At 40.4% G+C, this 21,279-nt stretch overlaps 1 protein-coding gene and 7 non-coding genes across 9 annotated transcripts in view; 7 read left to right on the forward strand and 1 right to left on the reverse strand.

Annotated features, from left to right (window-relative positions):
• The window catches only part of LOC139336602 (F-BAR and double SH3 domains protein 2-like), a 68,602-nt gene that overhangs the window by 7,823 nt on the left and 39,500 nt on the right, over positions 1 to 21,279 (forward strand). For both annotated transcript variants that reach the window (XM_070970752.1, XM_070970751.1), the window contains exon 3: positions 12,322 to 12,367. In XM_070970752.1, the coding sequence (XP_070826853.1) occupies positions 12,322 to 12,367 (46 nt within the window). The remainder of the gene's footprint in view (positions 1 to 12,321; positions 12,368 to 21,279) is intronic.
• trnat-agu (transfer RNA threonine (anticodon AGU)) lies at positions 2,648 to 2,721 on the forward strand. Its single transcript has one exon. It is a non-coding gene; the product is annotated as a tRNA-Thr (tRNA).
• trnat-agu (transfer RNA threonine (anticodon AGU)) lies at positions 6,854 to 6,927 on the forward strand. The gene has a single exon. It is a non-coding gene; the product is annotated as a tRNA-Thr (tRNA).
• On the reverse strand, positions 8,744 to 8,816 carry trnam-cau (transfer RNA methionine (anticodon CAU)). The gene has a single exon. It is a non-coding gene; the product is annotated as a tRNA-Met (tRNA).
• Positions 11,206 to 11,279, forward strand: trnat-agu (transfer RNA threonine (anticodon AGU)). Its single transcript has one exon. It is a non-coding gene; the product is annotated as a tRNA-Thr (tRNA).
• Positions 13,185 to 13,258, forward strand: trnat-agu (transfer RNA threonine (anticodon AGU)). The gene has a single exon. It is a non-coding gene; the product is annotated as a tRNA-Thr (tRNA).
• On the forward strand, positions 13,674 to 13,747 carry trnat-agu (transfer RNA threonine (anticodon AGU)). The gene has a single exon. It is a non-coding gene; the product is annotated as a tRNA-Thr (tRNA).
• trnat-agu (transfer RNA threonine (anticodon AGU)) lies at positions 14,513 to 14,586 on the forward strand. Its single transcript has one exon. It is a non-coding gene; the product is annotated as a tRNA-Thr (tRNA).

Below are 21,279 nucleotides of genomic sequence, written 5' to 3' on the forward strand. Positions count from 1 at the left end.
AATTAATGCAATGCTGATTCACACCCTCGTAATATAATTAGGTGGCCTTGAAATGACTCTGCAGACAACCTCTGCCTTTATTCAAAATCACAGGAAGACCCCAGGTAAAACCAGACCCCGGGGGATAAGATGACAGGAAGGATGACAGCGCTCTTTCTGTTCCTAAATGAGGCAAAGGTGATTCTTCAACCGTGACCAACTGAACCTTTTATTTATTTTACGAGGAAAATATATTTAAACGTGTCAGAACCCAAGCAGAGAGCTGGGGCAACATTTGTCTACTGCTGTATGACTTAAGGAAGCTCTTACACAAGCTTAAACTGTATTATTGAAACAATAACAGTGATTTGCAGTTTTAAAATGTTTCTGTTGAAATAATAAAGGGCTCTGGTAGATACAAGGCAGTCAGGTTTCAGATATTGCAAATATAAATCAAACCAAACCACCCCATCTGTTATACAAATGTCCCACAAAGCAATATGTTTACAGTATCTGGTGGGCTGAAACCCCAGAATAACACGGTATACACACCCTTACAATTGAATGCAATGTAATGTAATAGTCCTGCAAGAATCCTGGCTTTATGGTGCTTATGTTATTCAGTGTTAATTGAGACTATAATTGAGGCTGTGGTTTGTATTGCTGTTGTGGGATTTGAGCAGTGGCAACAGATACAATTTCCTCTGATTAATTAGCCATGGCAGAGCACTGAGCAGTCAGTCTGTGTCGGAGCTTTATTCGGTGACAGATTTCAAGGGTTCTATGTCACATTATCCTGAACTGTAACAAAGTGACCAACTCTCACTGAGATCTCTTCTCTGTCAAGACGTTTCATTAACCAAAGCTGATCAAAACAATACTTAGCTGTGATGTTTTGGCCACAGTGCTTCTGTTAGACAGAGAGGGAGCATTTTCTGATATATCTTTGTTAACTGTATCCGTTTCTTATTTTGCAATAACAATGTTTTGATAGGAGAATTCTCTTTTCCCTTGATGTCCTATTGCATGAAAGTCAAATCTCATGGTTGATTACAGCATAAGGTCTTTGAAACAGGTCAAAATTTGGTGTCTTTCTTAACAAACTACCCGATTCAAACCCTAATTTTAAGCCTTTTAAACACATCAGAGAAAAATCCAAGCATGATCACGTTGAAGAAAAATATTAAAAAAAAAATAGAAGGGAAGTGGGATGCGTTTGGATAAAATGAATGCCTTCAATGCTATCACACAATCCATTAAAGAATGAACTGTTGTGGGAACTCTGAATCGCTAACATCTATTGCAGTCTTTTCATTTTGTTGCTTGTGACATATCAATTGTATTGTATTCTGTAATGAAATGAGATAGGGAGTGTTTTTGTCCAAATGCCTGCTTGCTCCCGGAGTGCAAAAAATTGCAGCAAATCTGCTCTATTATGTCTTGTGGTGATCACGCAGTGTGAAAACATGACCACCCTCCTCCGCCTCTGTCTCTGTCAGTGACTCATGTTGCTTATCCTGTTGTCACTGATCTCAGACCGCGTCCTGGAAACCATTGATCTCAGCTGTTTTCCCACGTTCCCACTCATTCCTTCTCTCTGCCTTTACACACACACATACAGTACATACACTTAGAGTCCACTCTCAAGCACTTAAGTATTTCCTGTCAGACACACACTCATCTGGGCATCTTCTTTCTCCCTTTTATCTTCATGCACAGCTGATGCTGACACTGCTTTTTGACTCATGCACCATACAAACACACACACAGGATCGGCAGACAGAGTGGCGGGTTAGCGAGAGAGAGAGATGAGGGAGGAGAGAAGGAGAGGCCAAGGAAGCAGAGTGCAGAAAAGGAAGGGAGACACAAATGTGGAGGTGGAGGGAGGGTATGGAGAGGTTTTAAAGATAAATAGAAATGTGGGCAGAGCAAATGAAGGGAGTGAGGAAAGCAAGTGTAAGGAGTACAGAGACACAGACAAGCATCTTAGCAGAAGTGCAGGATATGTAGAAGTATATACCCTTACTACACTAACACAGCAGATCTCTCACTTTAAGCTAAATAACCATTCAACACTTAAACTGAAAGGTCTCTTTTGTTTATTTTCACATTCTACCATACAAACAAGCATCGTGAATGTGAGATATTTCTTGCCGGAAATTAGGTGTCCATACCTACATACTATATTAGGTCTCTGCTGCTGTATAACCATGGTAGCATGAAAAACCTTTACATGTCCAAAGATCCCAGTGCGGATGTGTGTTTGTCTGTGTGGGTCTGTGTGTGCACTGGTGTTGACTTCTACTCTATGTTCCTGTGACCGTTAGCAGAACACAAGTGTACTGTAGAATGAAAATGCTAAACAGAGAGAGCGTATATAAGGGATTAAAGAAACTATTATTAGATATAATCCTGATTTTAAATACTTTCAAATTCATTGTTTTCCTATTCTCATATCACTACTCCCATCTTCTACTGAAATTGAATCTCCTCAGTTCGGGTATTGTGACAGTTGCAGTCCACTTTTTCACAGTTTTTGTGCATGTTCCATCATACAGATAAAATCCTCCAGATTTCTTTTGTTGGAGATGAGTCAGGTTTGTGAAGAACAAGCTGTTTGAACACCATCGTCATGTTTTCTCATGGCAGCAGTTGCATGTTGTCAGCAGGCGCTGTGGCTTAGTTGGTTAAAGCGCCTGTCTAGTAAACAGGAGATCCTGGGTTCGAATCCCAGCAGTGCCTTTTGTAAGGTTAGCACAAGTGTTGTATCATAATGTAAAAGAACAAAAATCCAGTGGCGAATGAAGTATTCTGTACTTCCTTCACACTCCATGCCAGTGCCTCAATACAACACATTTGCCTTTTGCTCTTTGTGTGGGTGTAAGTGTTTGTACTGACAGACTGTTTTCTCTTTGATGCTTTGAATTTATTTCAAAATGTGCATGTGATACAAAGCATAGCGCTGTTCACTGTGTCTGCCTGGCATAGCTAAAGGATATAACAGCTAAGCTACCTTTATCTTTGGATTTAGCTGAGTTTGTAAACTATATGCTTATTCACAATCCTGGTAGCCCCACCCCACTGATGACATCTCGCCACTTTTCCCGGTGAGATTGTGGTATCAGTGTCCCCTGCTTGCGTGTGTCACTTCTGGCCATGTCATGCACATCTCATTGATTGCATCTTGAAAGGTCAACGGCAACGTTGAAATGTTTTGAACTTTGTGTGCGTCACAAGGTGGCATTTTGAGCAATGCGCCATGCCAAGTGCAGCGCTTTAGCGTGGTAACGCAAACACCACTCTCACTGCTGAACTTTAGCGTATCTGGCAGCTACGATATTGCTGGTTCCAGCTTCTTTAAATGTGAGAATTTTGTGCTTTTCTTGTTTTATAACATTATACATAGACTATCTTTGGGTTTTGGAATGTGCACTTCCATTAAATAAGCAATTTGTTCATTGTTTTCTAAATGGTCCTGTGGGACTCTGTAGGGTTCCATGGCTTAGTTGGTTAAAGAGCCTTTCTCAAATTAGGAGATCCTAGGTTTTAATCCCAGCGCTACCATTTCTGTAGTCAACACTGGATTGTGGATCAAGGGCAGGTAGATGTGAAGTACCGTCCTCCCACTAGCAAATACTGAGACATACTAACTTCTGTCCACACTGGATAGAATGGAAAAAATACAAGTCATGTCCGCACTCACGTGTACATGTGTCTAATTTAAAACTAGCCAAGAGATGCTTGAAGTGAACAGGTACAACGCCAATATTTGACGTTGGGGATGTAATGTTATATCTGACAAAGTGTGAAGGCATAGAGACACCTGGTCCTGTAATGTCAATGTCCCAGTGCAGGATTTGTCAGACAAATTAAAATCACATGAACTTAATTTTTTTTTTCCATGTTCCACTCAGTAAACAATGTGCTTACTTAGTTACTATTAGACCTTCAAAAGTATTGCTTCACATTGCCTTTCTTGTCTTTAGTGTTCGTATTCCTCAATTCTCTAAATCTTTTTTTTTTTGCATTTGATTGCACAACAGCTCTTTAAAGTTTCTGTCATGTTTAGTGTGGCTCCAGCTGTAGGGATTACTTATCATCACTGTGAAGGGCAGTGAATTGTCATTGAACCACATGACAAATGAAACTCCCTGAAGGTGTTGTACGGTTGTACCAGCCACAGTGTGGCTTCAGGTATAAAAGACAAATAAAGTTGGTTGGTTAAAGCTAGTTAAATGTCAAGGTCAGAGCAAATTAACTACATAATTAATGTTTGGCATCTTAAAAAACTTTAATGTTCAAATGCCTCTGCCACAGTCACTGTCTTGGACAATATAACTCAAAGCCATGGGACCTATAACTATATTACTACTCATAAAAGCTACATCAGCTACTTAAAATGCACATATTCACACATCATCAAAACCCCTCTACTTATGTTTTAAGTTAGACTGACAGTGATGTGACACCACACCCTGACATTAATCCTAAATATTCTAATCCAATTTTTGAGCTATCACTTTTAAGTTCTAGATTTTTTTCCATGAGAGGTATAACAAAATTATAAATCACGTTTTTCTTTGTGTTGCACAATGCACCAGGCCATTGACAGATAAATTAAAGGATCGGCTTTCACACTGATTTTGACTTTGGCTTATTTTGCCAGTAAACAGGAAATCTTGAATTTGAATCCCATTGTTGCCTTTTCTACCATCAGCACAATTCTAATATCAATGTCAAATCAGGGTATTCTATCAATTGTGGATTAGGTACCAAATCATGCATTGTCCTTTAGAAGTCTAAAGATGATGTCTCTGTGCAGCCTTTAAAGACATTTTCAGTTTTGGTTTAAAAAGAAAGAAACAAAGAAAGACATCCCTTAATTAGTCACACACAGAGTTACAGAGGGGGGAAACTGCACACGCCATGCATTTGTGAAATTTGTTTCTCTGCATTTAACCCATCCCGTCACGTCCTTCCTCCGCGGCAGACCAGGAGCAGTGGGCTGCCAGTCGACAGCGGCGCCCGGGGACCCAGTTCTCTTTTGTCACCATTCTTGCATGTTTTTAATGGGGTTTTTTAAGGAGGATGCCCCAGGTGAACACAAGGATAACATGCAAACTCCACACAGAAAGGCCCCTTTTTCCTCAAGCAGCAGGCACCAAAGGCATGGTGGAGGACACGCCCCAGCACCCACAGCGGGAATCAAACCCGGTACCCTCTACCTGTGAGGTGACAGTGTAATCACTCATCAGTAATCACTAAACCAATGAATCTCCTGAATGTCCTGTGGGACTTAAGGTATGGTTAAGGGCAAATAAAACCATTTGGTTAAGGTGATGCAACTTAAAGCACCTGTTTAAGTGCCTCCGTCACTGTCATACAGACGTGAAGGGAATTTTTTTTCCCACAGTGCATTGCAGCTAGGGCCTGTCACACTGATTCAATTAGAGATTGGCGTCTACAGAACCGTCAATGGGGGAATTACATTTTAAACAGTAATTTCATCTGTTACACATGCCCATACTTTTATGTAGACAATAAGGGAGCTAATAATATTTGTTACAGCATAATCCAGCGCTCAGAGGCAGTGGTGAGATGTGACGCGGGGGATTTTTATCTGTGTGTCCTTGTTGGTGCCACTTTGGCTCAGTTGGCTAAAGCGTCTGTGTAGTAGACAGGAGATCCTGGGAATACTATCTTGAAGAATAAAGCTCACTATTGATTTGCTGACCTAAAGACCTTTTATGCATACATTTTTCAAGTATGCTTTCAGTCTTCTTCTTCTCCTAATATATTATCTCACAATATGCATGTTCACACATACTAAAACTCTGTTTCTTTTTTAGTGTTGTTTCAAATTGAAGGTTGGGTGAGCAAAAGTAAGCATGTCAGATTGACCACCCCTCTTGTTTCCTGTGATCTCCCCTCCGTTCCCCTTATCCTGTGCACAAGCACTAATGCCACCTGTTGCTGATTGGCATAGTGCTATATGCTTGGTCCAAGCCGCTTTGTTTTCTTTTTACAGAGCCAAGGCTGTGTGCAAAAACAGATTTTTTTTCCTGTGCACACACAGAACAGACAGCTAGTGGACTGTGAGGACAGTCTTTCTCCAGAATGACTTATCCCACATTTAACCAAGATATCTTATGATATGATGATATTGTATGAGTTCTTTTTGTTTTTAAATGCATCAGGCGCTGAAAGAGGACATGATAATCAGTCAGCAGTCCAATTACTGATCATAATCTCGAGATGTTTGGGAATGAGATGACAACAATGCCAGCAGGCACTTAAGTGCTTGTCTATTACGTAAGATGTCCTGGGTTTGAAATCCCAGCAGTACCCTTTGTATGGTCAGCACAAGTTCCTTACCACATACAATTAAGTTCTGTCCAATGTTGGATTAAGTACAGGAACATTTGAAAGGATTTCCAATCTGCCATATTGCCCTGCCAAACTCAAAGAAACTAAGGGGTTTCACTTATCAAGCAAAAATGCTAAACATCTGCTCATTTCAACTCCTTAAAAGGAATCATTTATTGCTTTCCTTGTTTAGTATCATTATAAATTGAATATATTTGGGTTTAGGGAATATTATATATTGTATTGTTCTCTTAAATAAACAATTCAAAGATGTCACAAAATTATGACAGGTATTTATTACTTTTTCCTGATCTTTCATTAACTAAATTATGAATTAATTGTTCAAGCAATGATAATTAACAGATTTATCATTTGTAAAAATAATTGTTAGTTGTAGCCCTGCTTGTGTTTCTATATATTTTAACTAAAATGCACTTTCTGCATTGTTTTTCGAAATCATTTGCTGATGTTGCCAGCAGAAACATTGTTCTCTGTTTTGCCAACATGGGGCGCTGTGGCTTAGTTGGTTAAAGCGCCTGTCTAGTAAACAGGAGATCCTGGGTTCGAATCCCAGCAGTGCCTTTTCTACAAGGCAGTTGCACTTGTGGAGATTGTGGATCAGGCATTTTCCGTCCTCAACTTCCATGTACTGTTAAGGAATTGGTCAAGGTATCAATACCGGTAGTGGTATTACAGATTTTTGGATAATATCCATCTGCACTTCGGATGTCAGTCCAAACAGTTCTGGGGACTCCCTGGTGAGCTCCCCAATAACTAGGAACCTTCAAGAACTTTTTTTTGCACTGCCAGCAGGAACGCTGAGGTGACATAAACCGGCTGCCGGTTGGCATAACAACGGCACATCTACGACATACAACCAACTTTACTGTGCATATTTTGCACTTTCCTTACTTTATGGCTCTAATTACGAGCTGTTGTTAACACAGCTAACATTTCAGATGGGTTTTTAGAAATGGCGGTTGCCACTGTTGCTTTGGCTCATGTCTTCAACCAATGAACAGACTCTCAGGTCTGGGCCAGTCACTGTACACTTACATCATTCAAGGTTCCTGTTGTGCTGGGAGAGTACCTTCTCTGAAGTAGAATGGCATTGAGAGAATTACAATTGTTCTCAGTTCCTGCAGTGCGGACACAATATTAAAAAAAAAAAAAAAAAACTGTACTCAGACCTTTGAATGTGTGTATGTGTGTTCATAGGTGTAAGTGGTCAGTTGCAGTCAATGCTAAGGTATCCTCAATCTATCCTCAATGGGAGATGTGTGATGCAGTGACTTAGTTGGTTAGAATGCCTGTCAATGCCAGTAAACAGGAGTTTAAAATCCCAGCAGTTTTTTCACACCTGGAAGGCAAAGTGCTATTCTCAAATGTTGTCCTGAATTTACAGTTGAGACGCTCTTAGAAACACAATTCTTCCCTGTCTGCAGGACATGATTTGTAACTGCAATGCATGACCTTCATTTATCCTTAGGTTGAGAATATGCTTACAGGACAACTCTGGAACGCAGACTACTCAGCGCTTTGAGAATAATATTCTAAGTTCAGTAGATCTATTTTTAGGACAACAAGTGACCATATCCAGCCTTTGCTAAAGTGTTGTCATTGTTTATTCAAACAACCTGGCCTGGATGGTCAGTAAACCCCTCTTTTATCTCACTGATTGGGTACAGATGTTGCAAATCTGAGCTGCTCGTTAGTCCTTGTGGTTTTATGCGTATCATTTTTGTTTGGAAAGGGGACTTTGGAGGCTGATCGTGACTGAAACATGGTTTATGTTGCTGAGTTGAAAGAAGGTGCAGTGGATTAGTTAATAGAATGTTTGTATGTATAGATATCAGTTAATGATAATTTATGTGTGAAATATTTTTCTTGCTCACTGGAGGATCCATACACAGTGAGAGGGCTGTGATTGTCAGGGCTTTTCATTGCAGCAAGTTGATACTGACATGAAGAACAAAAACGGCTGTCACTGCCAATCTAGTTTAGATTGGAATGGAGCACAGACATCTGTCCAGCAGCAAGAGAAAAGAGATCTTTAATGCTCTGAGTCAAGAGACGGTTTCCAGATACACACTAATGTCTGTGATCACCACGTGTCATGTTGCAAAGTAGTGTGACTTTGTTGAGATCATTTTGATGTGAGAGATCACATTAATGTTGGGGATTATACAGAATTATTCTTATCTGTCATGTTAATGTAACTATTATGAATTTAATCCCCAAATTCTTTTCCGGTGAAATCCATTCATAGATTCAGAAATATTGAGCAGCCCAGAAAGACACATACCACTTGACTTTATAGACATCACATGAGCAGTTGGTTGTGAGACCTTTTCCACATGGCGCTCTTGCTGCTTTGTGTTGGTCTTCACAAAAGAACTGCCCCGTGTGAGGCTCGAACTCACGACCTTCAGATTATGAGACTGACGCGCTGCCTACTGCGCCAACGAGGCCTGCAAGCTTGCCTGAGCATGTGTGCACTAGACTCAGGGGTGGGGGTGGAAGAGTCTGTGTGAGCAGGGGACGGAGCATGTGGTATTTCAGCTGACATGCACATGGAGGTGGAGTTAAACACTAAACACGTGCTCCTGCCTTTTGCAGTAGATCATTGACAGTGGGAATTATTGCAGCTTGTATGCGCCTCTCTCTGTGCAGGATTTAAAAGACTGGTTCGGTCATTAAGAATTTCTCATGTCTCTTTTTAGCTATGAAATCCAGATATCTAAAGATCCTCTGTTTAGAGAACAGACAGAACACAGCAGGCTTAACACAAAATCATGCCTTGGGAAACATTTGACAAGAAGCACTGCCTTATTTGTTTGGGCTGTAATTAGCATAGAGAGATTTGGCAGTAATTATGCTGTCTACACTTACAGTTAGTGTTGCCTTCTTTTCTGTGTCTTCCCCCACTGTTTCCCACTGCTCGATTGTAGCTGTTAAGTTCTCTCACACAGTCTGTTGTAGTTTATTTTAAACATCACTGGTTTGGTGACTTGAAGTTACACTAAATTTTAGTACTGCAATAAAAAAAAATGTAATTTATTATCACATACACATTGGACATATCCTTAGGCTAAATATATTCTATGCTGTTTTGTTGGGCTCTGGTAGGGGCAGGTTTGGTTATTACCAGAAAATAAGTATAGTTATTGATACCAGTAACTGCGTTAATGTTAATAAAATTCTCAATATGAATTAATGATAATGAGGCGCCACCCTGGAATCAGGGACCAATAACCAAACAGTGGATGCTGTATAAAAAGGGGTTATTCACTTAAAATGCCAGTGTTTAAAATACAATTTTACACTTATCAGGTGAACGGTTGAATCTGAGCACTGACCCCCACAAACCATTGCTACCACAAAGCACGCACAAATAATCACACACAACTGCCCTTTAAATGTACCTACTTCACCTACTTCTATGTATATGATAGTTCTTTTTTTATATTTTTACCAGTCTTTCTTCGGGTTTGTTGTCCTTGTTGTCCTTGTTTTAGCTGTGTGTCTATTTTTATCTTTCTCTTCATCGTTCTTGGAACTGTGTTTTCACTGCATGGTCTGGCCCAGCTCAGCTCGACTTAACATACTTTTGGCACCGGGCACTTTTCTCGATTTCGTTTTCCACTGCAGCTGGTACCTCCTTGTGTAGGCGGGATTCTTCCAGGTCAAACTGCTGTGTCATCGTCTTCAATGTATCACACATAGGACCAATGATATTCTTTCCTTTTGAGAGCCTTTCATCTGCAACCAAACAGAGGAATGATCTGCAAACAAACTGACATTTGCCACTTTGTAATATCTATGTCAGTGCGGATGCAATTTTCAGTCAGTGTGTAGGATGTCTATGTCGCGCAAGTGATCATTGAGGTGACAATGCTCTCTGATTAATCAGTGGTCTGCAGTGTTTTCACTCCATTGTTTAGCCAACGGAAAACCAAAAAAGAACCGTTCCAGGCCAATCGAGTCATGCTGAGCCAAGCTGTACCATGCAGTGAAATTTTAAAACTTAAAACTTAAACTGCAGTCAAATTCCTTGTATGTGTAATACTTTGCCAATAAAGCAGATTCTCATAATAATCAATTACAGCAAACCCATTCACTGTCTTGTATCTCCCAATTCAAGTTATACAAGTCTGCCCAGTCTTCTATTTATCATTTCCTGTATAATACAGTTTTCAGAATTGACAAAAAATAAAAAATAAAAAAAAATCACACAACCCTGGTCTAAACCCTCCTAACAAGCCCTGAACGAGTGATTGAAATGGGATAGCGAAAGTGAGTTAGTGAGCCCTAAGCATCTGCAAGTGAATGAATTAAAAGACAATGCTAATGATTAGGTTATTTCTGAAACCACTTTCACACTATACACAATTTACATGTGAAAACAACTCCCTTCCACACAAGCAGTTTTCACAAAGATCTCCTCTCACACTGAAAATTCAGAACAATAGGAAGTGCTTGATCTCTTCTTCTTCCCTTCAGTTGGCACACAACAAAACATCTTGAAAAGCTAAACATCTGTGCTGTAGCCTCCTGCTTTCCATGATACCTTATATTGTGTTTGAATATAGCTGAACACGCAAGTCCTATTGAAACATGTTTCTGTTTTAAAACAACGTAAGTTTTAGACAGGGATGGTAACAGCAAATCCTGCACAGCTGCAATGAGATGTTTATCAAATCACTACTTAATGCTGTTAAGAGACCAGAAGACCTTGTACTTGGTTCTCTTCCATTTTCCTTAATTTCTTAAATATTTTCTTTGCTATACATCTATTCTTTGACATTTTTGTGGGTTGCCTGCTATGCCAAAGATCATCCTTTTCAATGCTCTTGGCTTGGCGCTGTGGCTTAGTTGGTTAAAGCGCCTGTCTAGTAAACAGGAGATCCTGGGTTCGAATCCCAGCAGTGCCTTTTCTAGATACACAATTGTACTGAAAGGTATTGTGTAACATTGGTTATACTCAGGTTAGGTTTAAGGTCCAGTCAACTAAGACATGGCAAGAGTTTAGGCCTCTGACGTGGTAAGTATTGTGTAAAACAATAATATCGCGTAGTCTGATCCAGACATAACTGAGAGAAGAGCCACAACACAAACATAGCGAGTCACGCAGGTGCACGTACTTACAAACAGCATCAGAAACAATCACAGGTAACTCATCACTTCAGTATGTCTGTGAGATTCTCATTCAACCAAAAAAATTGTGAGTTCCATATTTGCTCATGGTTTATCAAGAAGCTGAAACTAAGATCTGGTCTGGTGAACAGTAATTTTAATTTCAGTGTTACTATATAAATTCAGGTAGTTGGAATCATTTAGAAAGAACTTGTTGCCAGTGAGGACCAGCTTACTCTTTCACATGGTACACAATGATGAGTATGATATTTAAATAGAAGTAGTAGTAATTCATGTCAAAACATGCAGGTAAAATGTTGTGCACCTAGTGAGGTCATCTCCATCATACATGCTGCTTTGTTCATTCAGCAAAAAGTGCCAGTGGATTTATCTGTCTGTGTGATCATATATGTTATGTTTTTCATTCTGCACATTCCTGGACTGTGATAAGAACTTCCACTGTCTCTACTGCCAGGATGTTGTATAATGAAGAGACGGCAAGCGTAAATTTTGTCAGGGTTTGTGTATTTTGTGGGCCAGAACTGGATAGTCTTTTTTTCATTCATTTTTTTTTTTAGAAATGCTGTCAGCCAAAAAAGAGACAGAAAAAGAACCTGTAATTTCTCTTTTGCATAATATTGAGGTCACCGAGTCCACTTGTGAAATGTCTGAGGAGCTTGAATGTGATTGTTACACTTGTGCTCTTTTTCATTACAGCACAGAAACTACTAATGAAAAACATGACATTTTTATATTCTTCCTCCAGTCTTTAATATGCACATTACACAGACAGTATACAGACACTTCATAGCAAATCTCTGTCTCTTTCTCTCTTTGTAGGAGCTACAGTCTGAAGAAAGGACAGCTTGAGAGGGACTATGCACAGGTAAGACTGGCCGGACTCTTGCTGAATACATGCTTGGATGCATGTTTACAAAACTGATGGAGAGCTGTACATGTTGCATTGCAGCTCCTCTTTTTAATTTTAAGCTAACTGCTGTGCAAATGTAGTCGCTTTGATGGTGGAGGCTGACATTATGTACTTAAAAATGGGTTTTATGTGTTAGGTTGAAGTTTATCACCCCCTCTGTGGCCTGTATTTTTAGGTCCAAAAATTCTTGTGAGCCCAGCAGTAATTCTAAGAGTGCTATCATGTTGTAGATGGTATTTTTGTATGTTATTTTCAAGAGCACTGGGGGGAGAATTACAGCCATGTGACTATACTGTATTTCAAACTTTCGAACTTTCCTTCAGCTTGACTGAAAAGTTTAGAAGTTGTGCACTACTGTTAGTGCTTAATATTTTCTGTAATGCATTTGAGATTGCCAACCTGAAGATTGATTTTTGACGGCATCTTAATAGGCAACAGTGGCTTAGTTGGTTAAAATGGGTTTGAATAAATGACAAGTATTGTATGAAGACTTGAAAGAACAAAGCTCCAGTAGTGGATTAGGTACAGGAACATTTGTGCGATTCCAGTCTTAGGAGGTCACACTGGGTTGTTTGTGCTCCTGGCTGTGTGGTGGTTGTCCAAAATAAAAAAGTTTCCCTTGTCTTTCAGGTGTAGGTAAGCTGTTGAGTCAAGACTCAGGTGTAGGTGTGACTAAAGTCAAGTGGTATCAATAACCGTGATACTAATACCACAGTGTCATGTGACCATTTGAGTGGCACAGGATGCCACATGTAGGCATTAGGCACTGTAGGGCGCTGTGGCTTAGTTGGTTAAAGTGCCTGTCTAGTAAACAGGAGATCCTGGGTTCGAATCCCAGCAGTGCCTTTTTAACAGTAAGGGCGGTTGTACTTGGAGATAAGTGAACATGAAGTGTCATTGATTAACTACTGAAACCTCAGCCTGTTTTGCACATAAACCACAAATGTCCCTGTCTTTAAAACAGCCTTTATCGTGCCAACTCTGTAGTCTGCGTGGTGTCAAATGCCAGAGTATTTCCACTTGGTGAAGACGTATCTGTATGAAAGGACAACTCTGGACAATGTCTGGACCTGATTCTTCAGACTTTTTCCAGAGGTCATATGAGAAAACCACTTCTTCACTTCACTTGTAAATGTTTCTGCAGTTAAGTCCAGTTGACCTTGATATGACTGTTCTTGGATAAGCAAGACCTGTTCCAACACAAAGCGATGTGAACATTTGGGTGCAACAGGATGCCACAACTAAACCATAGGCACTGTAAGGAGCTGTGGCTTAGTTGGTTAAAGTGCCTGTCTAGTAAACAGTAGATCCTGGGTTCAAATCCCAGCAGTGCCTTCTCAACACTAAGGGTGGTTGATCTTGGAGATAAGTGAACGTGAAGTGTCACAGATTAAGCCCTTTTTGCACATACACCACAAATGTCCCTGTCTTTAAAACAGCCTTTACCGTGTCAGCTCTGTAGTCTGCGTGATGTCAAATGCCAGAGTATTTCCACTTGGTGAAGATGGATCTGTATGAAGGGGCAGCTCTGGACAATGTCTGGACTTGATTCTCCAGACGTTTTCCAGAGTTCTTATGAGAAAATCACAGCATTGCACCTCCACTTCTTGATATCAATCTGAACTTCCGTACATAAATAAATCCTTTGATGGTGCAGGTTAAAATTATGTCCAGAAAAACAAGATATTAGAATGGGATTTGTCACCTTTTGTGCCTTGAGATCAAAGTTGTAAGTGTAAGTGAACTGTTGAGTCAAGTGTATCAATAACTTTAATAATGACCCCACAGAAGTTAAATAGCTGAGACTCACCACGAGTCAGTTAGAACTTAACAAGCCCCTTAGATGAAAGGCAAAATGTCTCTACAGCTAGGTCCAGTTGCCCTTGATTTGACTGTCCTTGGATAAGAAAGACCTGAAAGACTGCATTTTCACTGACACTGCCTGGTTCCAACTTCTTAAATGTGGAATTTGCTATATTTCCTGTTCTATGTCTTTATACATTGGATATCTTTGGGGTTTGTAATATGTTGTCCCAACACAAGGGCAATGCGAACATTTGGGTGCCACACGATGCCACAACGTGCCCATAGGCACTGTAGGGCGCTGTGGCTTAGTTGGTTAAAGCGCCTGTCTAGTAAACAGGAGATCCTGGGTTCAAATCCCAGCAGTGCCTTTTCAACAGTCAGGGCGGTTGTGCTTGGAGATAAGTGAACACAAGTGTCACAAATTAACTACTGAGCCCTCAGCCCCCTTTTGTACCACAAATGTCCCCAACAGCCTTAACTGTGCCAAACAGAGTATTTCCAGTTGGTGAAAACTTATCTGTTTGAAAGTGCAACTCAGGATAATGCCTGGACCTAATTTTAAAGAGGTCAAATAAGAAAATCACAGCAATGCAAAATCATACTGAACTGCTGCGCATATATAGATTATGTCCAGAAAGACAAAAAGGTTTTAGGATGGGATTTTGTGGCTTGAGATCAAACTGTTGGAACTTCAGCAGTAATCGTAAGAGAGTTATCATGGTATGGATCGTACTTTTTGTATTTTGTGTTCTGGAGAGGGGTTCAAATCCCAGCAGTGCTTACTTTTCTACAGTACATTATTGTACTTGAGGAGATTTCTGGAACTGTTAAGTACCAAACAAACAAATAAGAATATCAGTACTCTCCTAAACCCTCACCACAAGGCTCAGAAGTTCTGCATTAAGTGCTTCAAGTTTGCAGTTAAGCTTTGCTGTTCAGTGCATACAGATTAAACTTAAACTGTTTTTTCTTTTCTTCTTTTTTTTTGTTTCAGGCAACTAGCCATAGTCAGAGTGGAGCGGTTAAGCTACTGTCTAAACTGCCACAGTCCTAAACTGCCACTTTACTTTGTAGAGTCAGGTCTGCCACACACAAGGCCCCAAGTTAAAGTTTGGCAAAGCAGAAGTAATAATTTGCAAACTCCTTGAAATGTCTTCATGTGATTAGAACACCTTCTATACAGATAGCATGCTCTAATACCTTTTTTAAGATGGGATCCCTTACACAAACTCAGCTATGTCTGATGGATACATTTTATCTTGGTATTTTAATTTGGTCCATTCTTCTATATTTGTGTGAGGTATAATAGGTTGGTTGTTGATAATATTTTGAAGGAAAGAAATGTCTATCTGCAGTCAGCTTAGGTCAGGTGCTTGTAAAAACAAGACCTGCTGATTTTATTTTGAAGTCATTCTTCAGATGAATAAAAATTCACACCTGGACTACACGTCACATTTGGTTTCGCTTCCTATATTTCTATTCACAGATGTTTCAGTGCTTCTTTCTCCCTTTTTCTCTCTTCTGGGCATTTTTGCTTCCCTGTTTTCAGATTTATGAAATGCTACATACTATGATGAATTGTGTTTCAGTCAACATGTTTTTATTGTGAAGTTTCACATTAGAAAGGGTTAATGGAAATGGTTGACAAAGAGTTAATATGCTCAATGGAAGATGGAAACACCTTTTGCGAATTGGTTCTGAGCTAGTGAACATTTAACTCACGTCTTATCGTGCTTCCGCTCTGAGAGAAGAAGCCTAATTTAAAAAATATCTTAAAGACCTCTCTTCTGGTTCTCCTTTTTCTTCTTATCATTACTATTTGACTTTTATTGGTGGTTGGCAAACATTTGACTTTGACTTTGCTTTGTATAACCTAGTTTATTTGCTCAAAACCAGATGATGGGAATGCTCCAAATTCCTATTTTCTTTTTTGCAACTTTTAAAAAGTTTGCTTGACAGTTTGACTGAAAGATGGCTTTTATTGCCATTTTTTTTGCGTGGACTGCTTCTTATTTTTACCACTCGCAGTACTACCCAGCAAGCAGCCCTAAATGATCTCAGCAGTCTGAGTAGACTTCTTTAACAGGCAGGATTTCAATCATAGGACTCCCAAACCAACAGGGGCTCTGTTCTCTGTGTTGGTTCACGCAGCTTTTCGCACAATCTCTCTTCCTCTTTTTCTTACTGAGGGCTCAAAGCCAGGTGGCCCTAATTAACAGAGTTTAAGCTCAAAACGTTGGGGTACTCATTCAGTAGCTCTAAGGGAGATTATAATTGCCATTTAGGACAGTTTTCTTACATTTTATATATAAAATGATTAAGAAGAAAATAGGCAGGTTAATTGATAATAAAAATAATTATTAGTTGCAGCTGTTATATCTGCCACTGGTCTTAGATGAAGGAAGGATTTGCTTGTCTATCCTGCTTTAAAATGCTTTTAATTATATTTTAATATATTGTACTTTTAGAGGCAATGACAATGTATTGCTTTGAGTTAAGATAGTTTGTTGAAACACAGCCTAAGTGGCTGTATGATCCAGTATTCAGATATGAGGGAAAACATTTCCAAGTGTTTGTATTTCTAAATGTCCGTACAAGTGACTTCTTCCTTCCCATAAAATCATTTTCACCCATTAGACAGCCGCTTTGTAGTTTGCTGCTGATTTGTCAGGACACACACAACTGAAGCACGTCTCCCGGTAGAAGGCTGCGTCAGCATACTGCTCTTACCAAGCATTATGTGAGTGGTGTTTAAGTAAAAACCATGCAGTGCCTCCCAAAAGCACTGTGTCTGATTTCTGTTCCATGTTGATACTGGTCAGCTTATGCTCCTCTTCAGCAGCAAAAATCCTCCTGTGGCTTAATGAAAAACATTCCAGTACATTACCCATGCAGCTCGCAAATACATATGAACACACAAACATTACTCTCTGCATCTGTCCACACAAATCAGCCTTGTTTCTAGCCCTCATGTCCCCATCATGCATATATACATGAGAGATGTGGAGCGAGGGGAGAAAAGTGCTTGTTTGCATGTCTTCATTTGCATGTGGCTTGAATGATTAAATGAGAGTTTGCTGTGGTCAACCCCTCTGGTTTCATGCACTCATTATCTCCCCCTCTCCCTCACCCTTTCTTGTTTTCTCACTATCTCTCACCATTCTCCCTCAGCGCTGTCTTGTTCACCTTAGAAATAGAGGTTGCCTGGCAACAACCCCCCCCACCCCCCCCCACTCAGTAGGACAATGGATTCCTTCCTAATTGTAGGTGTGTGCACATATGTGTGTGTATTCATGTGTGGGAATGTCTGAGCACTGTGGTTTCTTACAGAAATCCATGCTGAATGGGAAATAGATTTTGTTTCAAAATCCGATAAGCAAACTCATCCTTTGCTCCCTATTACTCTTATCACAGTAGCATTTTATTATGGCACGTCTGCCCTTGCCTCTTGTCTCTCTCTCCACTAGGCACTCAGTTAGTCGACCACTGGCGCTTACCCATGGAAACTCCACTCACTCATTGGCCCCCTCCTGGCAATACAGACAGAAATCCAGCCAATCAGCTGCTCCAACATAGAGACAGACACAGAGAAAGTGAGAGGAAGGGGGTGAGACGGAGAGGCAGAGAAAGAAATAGATGTGAGCAGCAAAATAGAGAAAGAGCAGAGGGCTGGTGTAGGGAAGACAACAGAGTAAGAAAGAAAGTGAAGATGCTGTTGTTTAACCTTTGTCCTTTAACTGTGTCAGGCCAGACACCCCCTCTGTGAAGGACTCAGCCACAATTACCAGCTGTCAATCAAAAGCTCCATGTTTTCTGTGTGTGAGTTAGCTTGTGAGCATTAGCTATGTGCTCTGTATTCTCCTCCCACGATCAACATTACTGGAATAGTTTTAGGCTGGGGTCACACTTCGCTGTACTGCCCAAAAAGGCCAGCCTGCAGTCGGTTTCCTAATGCGCACCCATAGTGCACTGTTACATATAAATCAGCCTTGACGTTATGGGTGTGCTTCATGGTCTGTCAGATCTCGAAATAAACTGTGAATTCTTAGGTTCAGCTTTTACATCAGATCTGAAATACCCACAGTAGATAATCTGCAAATGTAAAATACACTCAAAACAGAGGTCTAATTACATTTTCTCCTTTCCTCTGCATCTTTTCTTTTTCCTTTTTTTACCTCCTCCTCTCCTTGTATCCCCCTCCCCTTTTCTTCCTTCCTTACATTGGCACACATCTTACAAAAGCTCATGTGCAGTACACATCCATCATAGGCAACTTACTAATTATGTATTTTTCTCTAATCTCTCCAATATGGCACCAGTATTTGATCCACATTGATTTTGACAAGGTTAATAGAAGTGAATAGACATCTGAGAACAGGTGAAAGATAGTGTTGAGGAAAGTGATGATTTCTCTTTTATTTGCGTCTCCTCATCCTCTCTCGCACACAAACACACACACATGCACATCACAAGCAATACTTTTTTAAAACACGTCATTGCTGTCTATTGCAATCTTCTTTTTTGTAATCAAAAGTGCCTTAGTTTTACGTTCTCTCTAACCCAACACAAACGCAAAACACACACACACACACACACACACACACACACACACACACACACACACACAAATGACGCGCAGAGCTTCAGGGCAGAGAAGTGCAGACAGGAAGAGATGGGTGGACAAATCAAATATATTGATTTGGAAGAAGTTGAGAAGGTAAGGTGGGAAGACAGGAAGATACACAATGCAGGCATGAAGAAATCAGAGAGAGACAGCAGATAGAAAATGAGCAAAAGTAACTGAGCCAGAGACTGGAGGAAATAAGTGAGTGGAAGAGCAAGACTAAACAGAAGGCTGAAGTGTCAAGGTGACTGTCTGTGGGTTGTTTGGCCGGGTGCGCACTGTGCAGCCGAGAGAACAGTGATGAATGGCTGCAAGGAGAGTTGTGAAGTAATGAACCAATAATATATTTGGATTTTGATATGATTTAATACAGCACCTCTCAATGAAGTTTGCTCTAAAGTAATCATCAGTTGCTGTTGTTTGGACAGCTAAAACCTGCCTGGACAAATTATGGGTGTGAAAAATGAAACAGCAAGACGACAGTAAACATGTAATCCGGCAAAAAGTCCCCTGAACACACTTGTGTCACCTTATTTTGACCTGTAATTGAAGTGTCTCCATTGGACTTATGTGTAATTTAGAAAATGCCAGAATGTAGTTGTGAACACACAAATAAACTCACAGAGACAATGATGAAGATCATTTCAGGCCATGTTACAGTTTAGTTTACCAACTGACCTGCTGAAAATACACAATATTCAGGCTCGCTTCCTCTTCCTTTTACTTTTTCTTTGTCTATCAACCCTTCTCACACACATGCGCACACACACGCTGGTCTCAGGATATCCTGCTGTCTGGGTACCCTGTTTGCCACCCGGATCACAAAAACAGGATGTATGTGTGTGCGCGTACGTCTGTTTCACTGTACGTGTGTCTTAAAAGGAGCAGTTCCGCCTTACCCAGACCACACAGGAAGGGCAGAGGGGTTGCCATGGCAACGTGCTGTTCAGGTGGTTGTCAGGTAATGACAGCATAGAAAGGAGGATGGAGGGATGAAATGTCCTATTAAAAGGAGGGAGCTGGGGAGAGAGGATGGGGAGAGAGGGTCGAGGCATACAGCGATGGAATATGTAGAAGAGAGGAGAGAGGAGAATGGGGCATAGAAGAAGAAAGTCAATGAGGAGAGAGATGGAAAATAAACGAGCATCAGAAATCCTCCTGAGTCGGCCAGCAGTGTCTCAGTGAAGCTGTCACAAATCAGTCACTCTGTGTGCTTCTCACCATTCAGTCAGTGCCAAGTGTAGCTGCCGTTGCTCTTGCTCAGATGACAGGTCTGTCACCATAGACTCGTCTAAGAGGCTTTAAGTTGTGTGCCGTCATTAAAAAAAAGCTTTGGAGCCAGTAAATGGAGGTGGTTGGTGTCTTGTTTGACGGGGTCACTATGCAGCAATATGGAGACAGCATCACTCCCACTGCTTCATGTTTTGGCTTGTGAAGATACCACCATGTGTAAATACAGGATAGATTCACGTTCTTCAGGTCTGCAATACCCACATGCACATTAAAATACCTACAGTTATTGCTTACTGCCATTTTTCCTCTCATCCATACTGGCTGTGAAGAGATCTCTTCCTAAGACTGTTTCAGTGTGAGAGTCCTTTTTCTGCAAAAATACATTACAACACTTAACTGAAGCCAGTACAAGGCTTCAGCAGCAAGTAGGTGCACAAACTGATTAAAGGGTATTTAGGAAGAAACCAGCATTGTTTTTACGAATTGATGAATTTATTTTATTTGCCTGTAGTAAAACCGGAAGGCTGGACCGGCTTAGATCGATTGTTGTAGATGTAAGTTCATACAATTGAGACAGTGGGATTTGTAGGATTTGCCTGTGGAGATCATGAGAGAAAAACATTAAAGAGTGCAGAGGTCTCGTATTCTCTCTCGACTCGATGCAGATTATTATAGTTGAGAAAATGTAAGCACATCTGTTCCGGATGAGTGATGGATATGAAATGCTTGCATTGCCCTTTAGCCAAATCAAGTTGATCTCTTTTACATTGACATTTCCTCAGTCTATTGTTTCTTTCAATGGAGTTGTTAATAAGGGATCTATTCACAGTAAGCATGAGCAGGTAGAATGATTACAGTGACCAATAGCTCTTTCAATGTGGGCATTTGAACATAGACTTGAAAACATGTGAACCTGTCCTTTAATGGATTTCAACAGTGGTCTGGTTGAAGGACATGCTCATACTGCCCACAAGGGGACACTAACGAGCGCTAATCCCAGATGTCCAGCTGGGCTCAATTCAGGATATCTGATATCTGACACATTTTGACATTTGCAGGGTTCTGAGGTGTTCCTTTACTTTTATAAAAGTAGGTATGTTTGCTTCACTTGTTCAGCAGAGGGTTTTATATTTTTGGGGATTTGAGTAATTATGTTTGGGAGCATTGTGGTGTGGAAGTCAAGCTGTGAAATCAGTCGTCCTGT

This window comes from Chaetodon trifascialis, chromosome 9 (genome assembly GCF_039877785.1).
Source record: "Chaetodon trifascialis isolate fChaTrf1 chromosome 9, fChaTrf1.hap1, whole genome shotgun sequence".
Lineage (NCBI taxonomy): Eukaryota > Metazoa > Chordata > Actinopteri > Chaetodontiformes > Chaetodontidae > Chaetodon > Chaetodon trifascialis.